We start from the raw sequence: 16,014 nt of genomic DNA, 5'->3' as shown, positions 1-16,014 counted from the left end.
ATTGGCTGGCTATGTTACTGTAGCAAGATGTGCACTTCTACAGCGCATAATTCAGCTTTGAGGCACTTCATAGGTTTTGTGACAGGACTCCATTTGTAAAGCGCAAGGCTGCCTATTTTATAGAACTCCGAAAGATAAATTCTGATCCGGGTGAGAGAGGATTCAAGCCACAGAGCTGCAAGTTGCACTCATCTCTGCAGCACAGGCATGAGTCCAGAGAACCGGATTCACAGCCATATCCTCAGTTTCAATCCACTTCTCGATCAGGTGGTCGGCCAGAGTCATAAACTGTAGTTTGTTCCGCTCCAACACCAATGTTGTCCATCCACTATTCCTCTTGATCTGGTAATCTCCCATTGACCCGCCACTCTTCCTACCTTCACTCCAGCTTCTTTCGCAAGCTTTCTGACTGCTCATCACTTTTCTTTCTGCCTCACTCCATTTTCAGCCCCCCCTTCGGCTCTCCGCCTCTCCTCTTCTCTCCCCTCCCTCCCTCTCTTTCCCTGTGCACTCTATCCCCTTTCCCATGCATGTTACTGCAACCTTATGTACGCCACTTCCTCCGCAACTGCCGTAAATGTATTACGACTTATATAGCGCACGTATCACCCGAAGGTATCAAGGCGCTTGCTTAGGGAACCCGTCCTGGTATTCCCCTGTGAGATACCCCGGCAGGGTATCCACAAGGTGAAAGCCAGGCATCCCGCCGCGAGGGGCCGTAGTGGAGATTAAGCAAGCTATTGCCCAGAGTCGCAGAGTGTGACCCATTGAGTCGAGTAGGCACCGGAGTGAGAATTGTCGAGTCCGTGGAATTTTTGAGCCCGAGACCCGCCGAGGCGGGGAATCGAACCCTGGTCCACGGCCGATCTCAGCTTCCGGGTCTGCCGCCTCTAACCACTGAGCCACGCTTCTCCACGTGCGAATGCCGCCACTTGAAACGTTTTAAACTGGCCTGTGCTGGTCTCCAGGCCCCACACAGCGGCATCCCTCTTCCCAGGGCTTTAAGTGGGATGAAAAAACTGGGGGGTCTCAAAGGAGCATGGTCAATGTAATTAAGGGTGTGGCTTAAGAACACGTAAGCTAAAAATCTGTGTTTAGCACAGTGTGCCCCTGACTTGTATTTTGCTGTTCCTGTCACTGCGTCCAGATATATGATACAACAAGTCACATCATACCTAAAGGTCAGGACTATTGGCTTTGTTTGTTAGTTAGTTGCATAAGATAAATAAGCAGCAACTATGGCTTGTATATAATATTGAAAACACTTCCACTTAAAGCCCTGGTGGTGACACCACGACAATGTTGCTGCTCCTGGGATTCAAAAAGAGAAGAGAAATCCAGAGAGAAAATGACTCTTTAAAGGATTTCCCTTCCCCTACAACGCTCACCAAGTGCACATCGATGTGCCTGGTGTCACTGCAGTCCGGGGGAAAAAAACGGACCGCCTGTGCCAGGGCACAAAACAGAGCCTGATAGAGACCCGTTTCGAGGCCCCCTTAAAAAAAACTGCTGGTGCTCAGACCCGGCCTACTTAAAGCCCTGACTCTTCCACAGGGTTTTTAAGTGGAACGATAAAATCGGTGGGGGGGGGTCTCTCAAAGGGACGTGGCAGATGTAATTAAGGGCGTTGCTTAAAAACACTAAAGTTAAACATCTTTGTGATGCCCGACTGGTATTTTGCTGCTTTTGTCACTGCATCCATATGTATGATACAACAAATAACATTGCACCTACAACAAACCAGGACTATTGGCTTGGTCAATGTTTTTTAGTTGCACAAGATAAATAAGCAACGACTATTGGTTTGTTGAATAAAAGTTTGAAAATGCTTCAGTTCTGAAATGAGGAGACTGGGAAGGAACTATAACGAGTCTCTTTGAAGCTACATCAAAAGCAGCGAAGGGTGGCACTGCAGTGCTGTAGCGTTAGGATTTGTTTTTTCACCCTGAGGGTGAGTGCAAAAATGGAGAGCCCGACAGGGACCCGTCTCAACCTCTGCTTTCAGTGGCGTAGAAATGGGGGTGCGTGCAGTGGGTGCGGGCCGCCCTGTGTCATCACGGAGAGGGGTGATAAAATGGCAAAAATAGGTGTTAAACATATTTTTGCCATTTTATCAAGCCGGGGCTCAAACACGCTACTACTCATCCCGATGAAAACAAGCAAACAAAAAACCGTAGCCCGATCCTTCGCGGGAAACACGCCCAAAATCTGACCACCCTCCCCCCAATATCAGAACTATCCCCTCCTACGAGGTGGCGTTCTTTCCTGACTTCACGGCCAAGGTCCAGGCGCAGAGGAGAAGTTTAAGCGGTTAAAAAGGAGCTGAGGGAACGAGAGGTGAAATACGCGATGTTCTTCCCAGCGCGACTGCGAGTGGAATCGGATGGCAAGTGATGGTTCTTTGACTCACCGGAGGTAGTGTGGGACTGGATGGAGGGATGGAGCACAGTAGGGAATCGTAGGAGGAACCGTCCTGATAGACCTGGACTGCAAAAAGAAACCCGGTCCGAGGCGGCAGGTACGGAGGCTGCAGTGGACACAAGTAGACTGGAGGAGCAGGACTGAGCAGATCCAGTGTTCCACTGCGGGACTTGGATTTGAAGATATACACAAGTAGGAGGGTGTATGAGGGGGAGGGATTCTGGCTAATTGAAACAAGAATGTTTTTGCACTCGGGGTAAATGATGTGAATTATTTGTTGATTATATTGATGTGATAGGATGTTGCTTAGTTTTAATATTACAAGGATGGCTGTGACTTTAGATGATTGTATATTGTGTCTGCGGGAGGGGGGACCGGTTCCCTCTGCATTTCTAGCATTTTTGGGGGTGAGTAGTTCTAAATCCACAGGCAGGGAGGCTTGGTGGGGGGTGGGGGGAATGGGGTGTTGGAGGGGTGGTTGTTGTTTCCAAAGTATTGAGCTGTGTTTGTACTGTGGACGAGCTTACTCTTTTTCCAAGGGCCAGGGAGACTGCTTGCATTGTGATTGTAATGCAATAAATAAATGTTTTATTTTCATTTTTCGATTTTACATGACAGACTCAAAAATGATGCGAATTCCTTTCTTTGCAAGTTGTGAATGATATTTTTGGCTGTGTTTCTGACCTGTGCTATGATGTTTAACATGTTGGTAGATGGTGGCTGAGCGTGATTCAGTGCTCTCTGTCCTTACCTGGAATGTTAATGGTTTGGGCGATAAAATAAAAAGAGGCATCGTTCAGCAATACATGAAGAGACATTCCCCAGACTTAGTCCTCCTACAGGAAATCCACCCGGTTGGTAACAAAAGTAAGGCCCTGAATAGATGGGGGTACAGGCTGCTGGTGCATGCGACTACACCACCGGCTCTTGGGGTACAGGTATTTTGGTTCGGAGAAACGTTCCCTTGATAGTTCTCAATACCTGGGCGGACTCTGCTGGGCGGTTTGCAGTGAAATTCTTCTAAAAAAAAAATACTCTAACTTCTAATTTCATTGCATTAAATCTTCCTAATCCTATGAATCTGACCATTGGATCACCCAGCTTTCTTTCCACGTGCTTGCTCCGGACAACTCACACTACTAGAACTTAAGAAAGGACATACGTTATTTCTTTACTTCTGGCACAATACTTACTGTCCCTTTGAAATTAGGACAAATCACACATTGTAGTTTATGAGTTATTATTGTTTGGTTTAAGTACATCATTTTTATTTGCTTTGTTTAGCATGGAAGTTAGAAACTTCCATATGAACATTCTAAGTTCTACCTTTAGTTATCTGTGAATGGAATCTTGTATTCAGATTCTGCTGGGCACGTACCCGGAAATTAATCCCAGGTACATAAATGATCTTGATTTGATATATGAACTAGCCGATATTGTGTACAAAATTTAGGATTACAAGGGTCTCTATATATATATTTTTAGGTCTAGCGGCTTATAGATTTAAGACCTGCACACTGAAATAAGAGAACCAGATACAGGAAATCATCAGTTGGTGCCAAGAACATCGTAACAGTGCCCTTACAGTGGGTTAGTTCGTGTTAACCTTATGCAGGTAACTATACAACTGGATCACGAAACTAGGAGACCAACTACACTGAGATTGTGGTCTAATACAAACCTGTCATTGCTTTACAGATGGTTGTTGGCCTATCAGAAGGCATTTGGAAATCCTCTATATAGAGACCATTACTTGGCACTATTAAAGCTCTAGGGTATGTGAATGCATGTGTGAACAGAGTTTGAGTAACATTATTATGGTCGAGAATGTATGTGCTGGATGAATAGGGCAATAATGGTTATGAAAACAACCACTAAAATGTACATTAAATATGTTTTAGTGGGGGGTAAACCTGGATTAATGATGAACAGGATGTAGAACATAGTGTTGTATACAGCAAGACTTAATGAGTTGTAAATCTGTTTTATTACACCCAAGTCAATAAATTGTCGCTTGTTTCAATGGGGGGTCAACTTGAATTAATGATTAGCAGGATGCAGAACACAGTGTTATAGGTAGTAAGATTGAATAAGGTGCCAATGTGTTTGATTACATCTAAGTTCCCGAATTACTATTTGTCATTTCTGGGGGGTAAACAATATATGAATAACGATGGGATGCAATGCAATGAAATACAATGTAGGATATAGCCGGAAGGTTTTTAGTAAGGAAATGCAATGTAATTTAATGAAGGACATAGCCGGAAAATTGCCTATTAATCAATGTGTAATATTGTTTTTATTTCTTGTGTTTGTTTAGATCAATTTTAATCAAAATGTTGATTGAGAAAGAGACAGAACGCAAATACTAGTCTTGATAAAGGTGGTGCGCATAGAGCAACACACCGAAACACGCTGACGCAACTTTTTCAAGTTAAGTTCACGGAACAATCTGTCAGAACTGATCTATATGATTCTGACTTTCATGTAAAGATTACCATGAATTAACATCCCGAGCTTTCAGTCTCTCTCCCGTTTTTAAGATTGTGTATACCTTTTCCATGCGTTAATGTAAAAATTGAATTGTTTTTAATTGATACATGATTTAAATAAATTTACACATTGTGATAAATAGTAATTTCAGGTCCTTTCATGATTAAGGGGTGCTTGTATTGATAAGCATTGTATTCATGTATGATACCATTTAGGACCATAGAGTGGAGTGTGAACGAATGATTGCGATTATTGGATGAACCCAAGGGATAACTTTCTTTTGACATTTGGTTTGGGTTGAAGTACATAATTTTTATTTGCTTGGTTTAGCATGGAAGTTAGAACTTCCATACGAACATTCTATGTTCTACCTGTTATCTGTGAATGGAATCTTTTATTCAGATTCTGCTGAGTGAACTGTATGTCCTGCGGGTTGGTAATAAAGGATATTACTACCACTACTACTTTTTGTGTGTGACTGATTTGGATTACACTACAGAAATTTGGCGACTATTTGGGAAGCCAACCCCGGACCCACAATGTGTTTCCTTGTCATTGGAATTCTGTGAGGACTGACGACCTACTTCAGAAACCTGACGAACATTAATGGAAACTTCTACCACTTTTGCTGGAATACGAAGTGAGTGCCTTGCTACATACAATTCAGGTAGATACAATTTTTTTTTCTCATTCTTTCAAATCTTCTCATTGCCGTTAATAGTCTACCATTGCCCGCATTTTTTAAACTAGCTCACATTCACTGACATTTCAATGTTCTGCTTCAGCGTTGCGATGTCTTCCTTGCTATGATTGATGACCTTTTTGGGTCACGCTACGTGACCTCTACGTGCCGCCATTTTACTGCATCGCGTTGCGAGTCTCTTAGCAACATTCCTGCAATCTTCGTGTGAATTACAGCATGAAGTTCGGAGTTTCTTTTCTACGTTCCTCTTGAATCTATTTCAGCACACGCTACTTTTTCATCGCATCAGCTAGAGTTCTGGTTGGTTTTATTTATTTTATTTCCTTTTAAATTGTGTACGTTTGAATCGAACATGGAGAGAAGCTCAGAAAGTACATCTTCTCTTCCTAATGTTGTTAACAATTTAGTTTTGGGTATTAACCTGAACACAAAGAATTTCTCACCAATCCTGGTGAGCCTGTTGTCAAATGGGCAGACTGGAAAGAGTATTTACTCAAATATATTGCCACTTGAGAAGACAACAGTGGTACTCTTTCACCGGACAGAAAAAAAAAAAAAAGAATTCTCATGCACTGTCTTGGACCTGAAGGTCTGAGAGTTTACAACCAAATGCAGAAAAGCGAAAGAGCTGGCGATGTTGATATTTTTAAGTGTGCGATTCTGGATTTAGATAATCATTTTCCCCCCATTGTTTGCGTAGCCATTTCCAGACGTACACTTTATAAAATAAAACAACAGCCTAATGAATCCATTGAGGATTATATTTCTGTTCTAAAAACTTTGGCAATTCATTGTAAATTTAGAATACTTCACGACGATATGATAAGACATCAACTAGTCGTATGTCAAAAAAATAAAAGTATACAAGATAAACTCTGGATTGAAGGAGACTCATGCCTTAAAGATATAACTACCCTTATTAAAAAAGCTGAACTTTCTGAAAGGAGCGCGAAGGCCATTTCAGCTAGTACGGAGAAACCTTCAGTCAATTTGGTTTCATCTATACTTAAGGGAAAGCCTAACTTAAGTATTCCGCAGGAAAAACGTTCTGCCAATCACAAGTTAGCTGACAAAAGTACTCCTAAATCTCAAGGAAATGTTTATAATTTTGCATGTTACAGGTGTGGCAGCACCGAGCATAATGCTAGTTCTGCCAAGTGTTATGCCAGATCTACTAAGTGCCTCTATTGTGGAAAAGTAGGCCATTTGGCTAACGTTTGGAGAAGGAAAAAGAATAAGAAATGTAACCAAGTAGCTTGTCTTACTGAAAATTCAGATTCTTCGGAAAGTGATTCTGAAGATTCTCATTTTGGTTCCATTCCTACTTCCAATTCGAAAAGTGTTGTCTTAATGTGAGAAGTTAGCCTGGCATATGATGTCCACTAGTTCTAGTGGGCACCTTGCACCAGTCTGATCGACCCTTATTGATGGTGGTTGTAAAGTCAACCTTATAGAAAGCTATCCTAGTGGTAGCATGGACCAGCAGTCATCAGGCTAAGATTCAGGGAGCGTATTAAGCAAGTTGGTTTACCAATTATAATCCCTTGAGTACCACATGAAAGGACACCACACAAGGTGTATATCAAATATATATGTATTTATTCTAAACACAACCCCTCTGCACTCTTTATGAGGTCAGAGGTAAAAGTACAATACAAGTTACTCAATTACTATATGATAAGTTGCACAGTATACTTTATGCCCTAGGAGCCTCACAAACCATATACTAAAATAGTGGTATAAGAACCACGAGAGAATTAGAAAGCATGCCTGGGGCCTGTGGAATCGATAGGGCTACTCTAAACAACCAAAGGTTAGGAAGTAGGAGGCCCACGGTAGACACGTGCAGTGTCTAAACACAGGCGCGGGTTACCATTGACTTTCTATGGGAAACATAGAAGTTACAAATATACAATTTAAGGACACTTCCGGATGGACTGCGATGGAACCATTTTAAACTAGGACACTTCGAGAGTCAAGACCCATGGGAGCACCGGAGTACTCGTGTTACCTCACCCAGGGAAGCCGGGTGCATTGGTGTCTTTTCGTGTTGGGTTTCGTCGTCGTTTTCAATGGAGAGCTGCAAAGAAGTGCTGCAGGCGACCAGAGGAAAAGTGTCCGGGTGGATCCAAGGGTGGATCGAAGATCTGTAGAACCTGAAAGCAGAAGGGACAGAGTCTGGGTCACTTGCCAGTAACCAGGGCAGCGATGGGAAGATGCCACCAGATGTCGGGTGATTTCAGGTGAAGATGTGAAGTTTGTCTCTTCAGCCACGAGGACCAGGAGGCGTCGACGACGACCAGGAGCTGGATTCGAGCTGTCCCACAAAGGATCTAGTTGACTGCGGTGTCGGTATCCGGACTGGACCCAACAAGCCTTGGCAAACGCATCCCACGCAGGATGACGAGATTGGCTTCGGAGCAGACCAGCAAGGTCTGAGGAACTTCTCCTTTGTATGGAAGTTGGAGCAAGCCTGGAGCAACCAGGAAAGCAAGTTAGATGTATAGGAAAGTCTTCGGGGGGGGCTCACCAGCCAACGGACTAGGAACCGCTAAGACGTGTCGAGCTGTAATGTAAAAGCAGGGCCCACGGGTCACTCGTGGAGTGGGGGGGGGGTCTCTGAGCTTCGGTGCAAATGGTGCTCGGGTCGGGGGCTTCAAGTACCCCAATGCACGACTTAGAGTTACCTCGTGAAGTGAGTGCAGCTTGCAAAATGCAGGATGTCCAGGAGTTCGGGTCCCCTGTCTCTCGTGTCCGCCACGGGTCTCAGCTTTGCTGTGAGCGAAGGTCGGGGTCAAAGATGTCTGGAAGTCCGTGTCCTGTGTCGCAGATTCGGCGGGAGCCTCCAAAATGCAGACCGGCAAAGTTGCTGTTAGTGCCTGTTTGAACAGGGTGGTCACTCCTTGACCACAAGGGAGATGTCTTCCGTCTTCCAGTCGAAATGGAATGTCAAAGGTCCAGGATTTATGTTTCAACGTTTCGTCCAGGTTAATCTAAAGTCCTAGTGACTGGGATCCTATACTTATACTACGTTTAGGGGCTGTACTACCCTTAAAGTCCCTCCTATGGGTGGACCTGGATAGGGGGTGGTTACACCCCTTTCCCTTTGTCCAGTTTCACGCCAGAGCTGGGGCAGTGCGCCCCAGCAACCGGTTTGAACTGGGAAACGCATGGAGCACCTTGTGTGCCCCAGGGAGTGTCTGGAAAGCATTCACTGAATGCAGCCCTCCCTGCCCCAATACACTAAAGCCTGTCTGGGGAGGTGCTGGCACCTCCCTGGACAGGAAACCTATTGTCCAGGCCTCCCCTGCTGGAGTTTACTCCAGCAACAGGAGGTCAGACTCGGGTCTGTGGCAGCAGCATCCATTTTGTGATGCTGAGGCTCTGTTTAACTTTAACCGGGAAACCAGTAACTACATGTCTTCTCCCTCTAGAAGGGTGGAATGCTATGGGGGGGGGGGTTCCAAAGTGTATGACACCTTACACGACATGTTTTGATAAAGCCAAGCCAAACCAAAGTTAGCATTAACCGCGAGGATTATAATGCACTGAAGAGGATATGGTATGGCTATATTATAGAACAGCTATAAGGAGATGGTTCCGAAAGCTGCAGAGAGGCTCAGCTCATGTTAGGGCACCCTCTCACATAAAACCACGCACTCTGCCTCCAGGATTGTTAAGGCCTGCCATAGGAGTGACTTATAGGTGTATATGTGTCTATATATAGATATACTATACTATATCTAAGTAAGTGGTGATTATACCACCTTACCCAGGCTGTGTGAACAGACATGTGGTGTCAGTTTGGAAGGCAAACCAGGGGTGGCACAATAGATGCTGCAGCCCCTGGTAGGCCTAGGGTGCACCTATGCCCTGGGTACCTATGGTACACTATACAGGGGCTCACAAGGGTGACCCAGTAACCAATCTGGTATGTACCTAAAGTACATGGTATCAATTTAGAGAGAGAACAGCTGGGCTGTGGGCCTCATTAGCAAGGCCACAGCCACACTAAAGCCGAAAAAACAGAATCACAGCAAAAAGTGGGGGTAACCATAGGAAGCAGACCCTACTCTCCTACACTTAATATCACGGATTCTGATAAAAGTAAACCTTTGTACATTAATTTTGGAGGTATTCCTTTACAGGTTGCTGCCGATTCTGGATCGCCTTTCACTATTATTGCTCGTTCCATTTGGGATGACATGTTTGTAAATATTTTAGGTCCACACTTAGAACCTTCGGATATTAATCCTGAAAGCTTTACAGGTGAAAAAAGAAATATGCTAGGTTATCGTTTACTTAAATTTCAATTTAAACGAAGACGAGCATTATGTAAACTTTATATTGCTTTTGATGGTCCTTCAGTTTTAGGATGGAAGGATCAGAGAGCTTTGAATGTCATTCTTGATCTTAATAGTCCGGAACAAGTGTTAGTAGCTTGCGAGAGTGAAGAAACAAATAAGTGGGTTTTGAGTGAATTTAACGAAGTGTTTAATGGAAAAATTGGTAAACTAAAAGGCTTCACTCATCTTATTAGGGTTAAACCTTCTGCAATTCCCAAAGTGTGCAAACCGCGCAATATACCGTTAATTGCAAGAGAAGAAGTTAATCTCAAGTCAAAAAAAATAAATAAATAAATAAATAAATAAATAAACAAGATGCTGGTATCATTGAGCCCATAGAGGATTCAGAGTGGATTTCTCCGTTGGTGGTTGCCAGACGTGCCAACGGAAAAATTCGCTTATGTGTTGACCTCAGAAACCTAAATGAGAATATCATTGTAGACCAGTTTCCTCTCCAGAGGATTGATGAAATGCTTTCAATGACCAGAGGTTCAAAATGGTTTTCAACAATCGACCTTTCCGCGGCATATCACCAAATTGGCCTACATCCATCATGCAGAAGAGTTACTTCTTTCTGTACCCCTTTTGGTTGTTAACAATTTCGCAGAATGCCTTTTGGTTTGGCTTCTGCAGCCGCTGTATTTCAGAAGTTAATGACTCAATTATTTGGTGATATGCCGGGTATTACGTTCTTTCAAGATGACGTTCTTATAATGGATCATAACAAATCTGAACATGATGACAGATTAAGAAAAGTCTTGAAGGTGTTGATGTCTAAAGGTTTAACCGGTGAAATGTCAAAATGCAAGTTTGCTCAACGCAGTGTAACCTATTTGGGTCATGAACTAAGTTGTAATGGTATTAAACCCAAATCTAAACTAATTAATGCTATTGTGGATGCACCATCACCTAAGTCCAAGGATGATTTGCGGTCATTCTTGGGCTTAGCGGAATTATACTCTAAGTTTGTTGAGAACTTTTCAGAGACAACACATCCCATCTTTTGAAGAATAAGGTCAGTTTTGAATGGTCCTCTGAATGCCAACAAGCGTTTCTTTCTATTAAAAATGCTATCAGCAAAGCTCCCTGTTTGCAAGGTTTTGACCCCTGAGCAGACACATTTGTTACTACTGATGCAAGCTCAAAGGGGTTAGGTGCTGTGCTCACTCAGGTTGATGGTGATCATAAAGAAGTGGTCATTGCATTTGCTTCTAGGTCATTATCTCCATCAGAAGAAAAATATTTGGTTATTGAGAGAGAAACGGTGGCCTGCGTGTGGCCATTGGAACCCCATTTTTTATGGGGCAGGCATTCTGTTTTAAGATCTGATCATAAACCGTTAACCAAACTTCTCACTACTGAAGGTTTACCCAAAGCCACTTCTAGAATTGCTAGACTTTCAATGCGAATTCAAGATTTTTTGTACACTATAAAGTATGTGCCTGGCGTTAAAAATAGAACTGCTGATTTTTTTAGTAGAATGGCTTTACCTTTAACACAGGTTAATTGTAATTCATGGAATGAATTTTCTGTAGCCAATGTCTCTTATGTTGACGTTTTACAAGGTAGTTTTGAGCGTTCGGAATGGTTAGAAGCTGAAAACGAGGATGCTAGTCTCCTCACCGTCAAATCCAAAGTTATTAACGGTTGGCATGATGTTGAAAGAAATAATATTACAGATGAACTCAGAGGATTCTGGGAGGTGAGAAATGAATTGAGTATTAATGGTCAATTATTGTTGAGAGGAGATACGGTAGTACCTCCTTTGTCCTAAAGAAAAAAATTATTAGTTTATGTCATGATGGTCATTCTGGCATCACTCGCACCAAGCAAAGACTTAAAACTTTATATTGGTGGCCAGATGCTGATATTGCTGTGGAGCGATTTGTAAGAGTGTGTGTCAATTGCGAAATTGCAGACAAGTCTCATTAAACTCTTAATCCTCCTTTTCCTTGTCCGAATTCTCCTTGGCAGGAGATTGCTTTAGATTTTATGGGTCCGATTTCTTGGCAGGATGGTTCTACTAAGTACATTGTTGTTCTTTTGGATGTATTTTTCAAATGGTTTGAATTAAGCATTGTGGAGAGTGTCAATTATAATTCAGTTATAAACATTTTGGATTCTGTGTTTCTTAGGGAAGGTTTTCCTGCGTTTATTCTTACTGACAATGTGGTCCAATTCAAATCCAATGAAATGGTTCAGTATTTACATTCTTCTGGGATTGAATAAAAATGTACTGCACTTTATAATCCCAGTGGGAACAGTGTAGTTGAAAGAATATGAGTTATTATTGTTTGGTTTGTGTTTAAGTACATCATTTGTATTTGCTTGGTTTAGCATGCAAGTTAGAACTTCCATATGAACATTCTATGTTCTACCTTTAGTTATCTGTGAATGGAATTTTGTGTTCAGATTCTGCTGGGCTCTCTTGGAAAGTGAACTGTATGTCCTGCAGGTTGGTAATAAAAGGATATTACTACCACTACTACTTTTCGTGTGTGACTGATTTGGATTACACTACACCCTTGCCATTGAATTCCAGCACAGAGTAAGTGGAATCCATTATTTAACCACACAGAATGGCATCTCTACCTGGTGCAAACAATATTTCATGACTATTCGTCCCAGACCCGGCCTTCAACCCCACTGCATCCCATGAAACGCACAATCTCAATGAATTTCTTTCTTTACAGACCATCAGACCTACTGCCCCAAATCAAACAAAATCCCTAATTGCCACAAACCCTCGCGGTGACATAGCTTGCAAAACAGACCTAACCGTTTCACTTTTTGCCCGACTTACATTTGTGCTATAACACCAAACCACCACAACATTACTTTCTTACAGCAGACTACGCCCCCCCCCCCCCCCCAACACACACACACTCACCTTACAGTCCTTTCTCCTCCAGATCTACATACCATTTAAGGTTGTCCAAACCACGATAGGCTAGCGCTCCATTTCAGGAATTGTGAGGTCATCAATTCAAAATATCACAGCTAAAGATACCAACCTCTTTTCCCCCCATGACCACCATTGTGTCCCTTCCTGTTCTAGGTTATAACCGCTGCGCATATCCCTTCTTGCCTGAAATTCACCCAGGACAACTTCTAGGTTCCAGAGACGGTCCTATTATTTATCTGCCTACAAATCTCATAGAACCAAGTTTAGCCTGTTTGTGTATGCCGTTGCTTCCGGTCCACTCACCTCCGCTGCTTCCCCGTCTTCTCGTGGGTCCATCGCCCCCTGGTCCTCTACCTTCTGCACCGGTTTCCTCCGGTGGCCGTTGACGCCAATCTTCTCCCGCGCCCTGATCAGCCATCGCTGTGCCGGGAGCAACACTGCAACTTCTTCTGCTTCCTGCTTCCGCCAAAGGTTAAAAAAAAAAATCTGCTACGTCACCTATCAAAGAGCGAGAGCCGTGGGCAATACCGGCACCTGAGAAACCATGGTGACAAGGAAGAACCGCTCGGAGGAGAAAGTCACGTGACCTACCAGACTAGCCCTTTATTGGAGCTCGTGTGCTGATGACAACTGCTACACAATATTTAACAAGTAACATAGAAGAAGTACTATTTCAAGTACGCTGTAGACAGAGAAGAAAGATTAATTTTAACTGCGAGTAAAAATAATTCTAGCAGACGAGCACAGAATTTCAATTTTTTTAAGGACGCAGAGACAATAATTATACTTTTCGATACTTACTGCAGTTTTAACAGCAGCCAGTAAAAAGAGATTAAAAACAAAAACTAAATTTCCGGTGAACATATGTAACTTGCGATAGATCACATGCCCATGTATGCCAATTGACCCTATTTCAGCGTGAGACTCCCTACTTTTAAGCTTAAAATTGCTTTATTTTGTTTACCTACAGAAATTGCCTTTGCTTCAACAGAAGTCAATTGAGAAAGTACATTCAGTCGATTTTTAGGTCGTAGCCTTCCAGACAGCCCAGCTGTTTGGTTTGCTACATTTATTTTATTTTTGCAATGTTGTATAGCGTGGACATGGCCCAAAGGCATCAGAGCGCTTTACAACAAGCAGGATACATGGGTTACAGAGGGTTACACATAGCTGCCAAGTTTTCAGAATGGTTATGTGTGACATTTCCGTTTTTCCAGTTCAAATGTGTGACAGTTTTATTGTTATTTTTTTATTTAATGCAATTTTCTATAGCGCGAACATTACCCAAAGGTGTCAGAGCGTGTACGCTTTATAAAAGAACCAGTTGCGATACATAAGGACTTAGGATTACATGAGTTACATAAAAGATACAAACAGGAAAAAAAATTGCAAATGTACAAGTTGTAAAGTCAAACAGAGAAGAGATACAAATAGAAAAAATTGCAAATGTACAAGTTCTAAAGTCACTCAAGGAAGAGATACTAATGGATAAACTCTAAGAATCACATAGGAATGATAGTGAGTACAAAGGTCTACTACATATACGAGTTATCTCTATATACATATATATATACAAATAGTAGATTTTCTCAGGATTCCATTTTACCAGCCATTCGGCTTGGACAAGTATATATCAAATATTTACAGAGTAAAAAGAGAAATAAAAAAAAATAAAAAAATAAAAAAAATTAAAATAAAAAGGGGTAGAGAGCAGTATGTGAGGGAGAAGAGTTGGAGGCTGAGATTGGTGAGAGGAGAGAGGGGGGGCCTGAGGGGGAGAAAGAGATTAGGCAGTCCAGCGTAAGTGAAATGTCTGAAGGTCAGAAGGATGGAATCCAAGGGACCAAAGAAAAGGACAAGAATCAACAAAATGGCAGACCCGGGTCGTGGGCATCGATGGAAACCATCTCAACATACAGGGTGGGAATACTTTTATTGTGCATGGTTATTTAAAACCTTTACAATATACATCGAAAAAGATTCAATAAAACATAAATCAAATTTAAGCGTGTTAAAACAGAGAGTCCGTCCTTAAGACAAGACACAAGAATCCACGGTGAGGTAGCAGCGACAGAATTAAAAGAAGCTTAACATCATGTTAAACAGCCTATTTATCCTAAAAGCAGAAAAATAAAAAATAAAAAATTAAGGAATGAATTCTTCCTCCCTGCCTGCCAAGGGAAGATAAAAAAAAAAAAAAGATGCCAAGGTGGAGGAGAGAATAGTTAAATTATGATAACAGTTCAGGGGAGCCCTATTACCAATCAGTACTAGACAGTGTAAGGGAGTGCAAAAGGTGTCACTCTGGAGGATGGGCTTCTGAAGTACCATTTAGCTCATTATTATGGCCCTTTACGGTGCTACTTGTTTGTTCCTTCAAAATTTTGAAGCGGGCCTCAGCTGTTTCAAGAAATTTTACCATTTGGCAACTCAGTTGGATGTCATCTCCTTTAAAGCAGGCTAGCGCTGCTTGCCTGCAGGTCCGTATGTTACGAATGTTGAAAAGTGGTCGCAGGAGGACGCGGCGATCTTGGGTGAGCTTGGTGCAGGTAGTGATCAGATGAACTATATTTTCCTTGCCAATCCCGCAAAGTCGGCATGTTGTAGGTAGATGTGGCCGTAACCATGGAGGTAGGTGAGCCGCTGACGGCAGTAGACCTAGGCGATATTTCAAGAATTTTTCTTTTGTTTTTTTAGTGAAGCCTATCTGCAGATAGGTTTGAGGCAAGAGCATGGTGTATGATTGAACTGTGAGCCAGCCATGAGCCCGCTCTATTAGGGCGGCTTTGTCCTGCAGCAATGATTCCTTCCGTACTATTTTATTGACCACCTTTTTGAAGAGTGCTGTGGAGCCTGAAAGTTCCCAGAGTTGCTGTAAGCCAAGGTCCTCAATGGCTGCTTCCAAGTACCTCCTTGCCAGGCATGTTTCTTTATTTTGAAGCTCCTTCCACAGGAGAGCGTTTAGGGTCTTCGGGTCCCCCCTGCTTACTTTATGCCAGGTTTTTATGTAGGCTCCCTTGCGCGCCAGCTCTTCTTTTTGTAACCCGAACTCTAATCTCATTTGGGCAGGCGATGCATACCTTGGAAGGCCGAAGATCATGCGAAGTGCTTTTGCTACTGTTCTGTCTAGTAGGGGAGCGTCCCTC

General features: G+C 42.7%; 1 protein-coding gene across 1 annotated transcript in view; it reads right to left on the bottom strand.

Annotated features, from left to right (window-relative positions):
- The window catches only part of BAX (BCL2 associated X, apoptosis regulator), a 58,903-nt gene extending 45,446 nt beyond the window's left edge, over positions 1-13,457 (bottom strand). The window contains exon 1 of the mRNA XM_078655230.1: positions 13,172-13,457. Within this exon, the coding sequence (XP_078511356.1) occupies positions 13,172-13,286 (115 nt within the window). The 5' untranslated portion in view covers positions 13,287-13,457. The remainder of the gene's footprint in view (positions 1-13,171) is intronic.
- Between the last annotated feature and the right edge of the window lie 2,557 nt (positions 13,458-16,014).

This window comes from Lissotriton helveticus, chromosome 7 (genome assembly GCF_964261635.1).
Source record: "Lissotriton helveticus chromosome 7, aLisHel1.1, whole genome shotgun sequence".
In the NCBI taxonomy this organism is placed as follows: Eukaryota; Metazoa; Chordata; class Amphibia; order Caudata; family Salamandridae; genus Lissotriton; species Lissotriton helveticus.
Note: the sequence above shows the minus strand (reverse complement) of the source record. Positions and strands in the feature narration are given on the sequence as shown.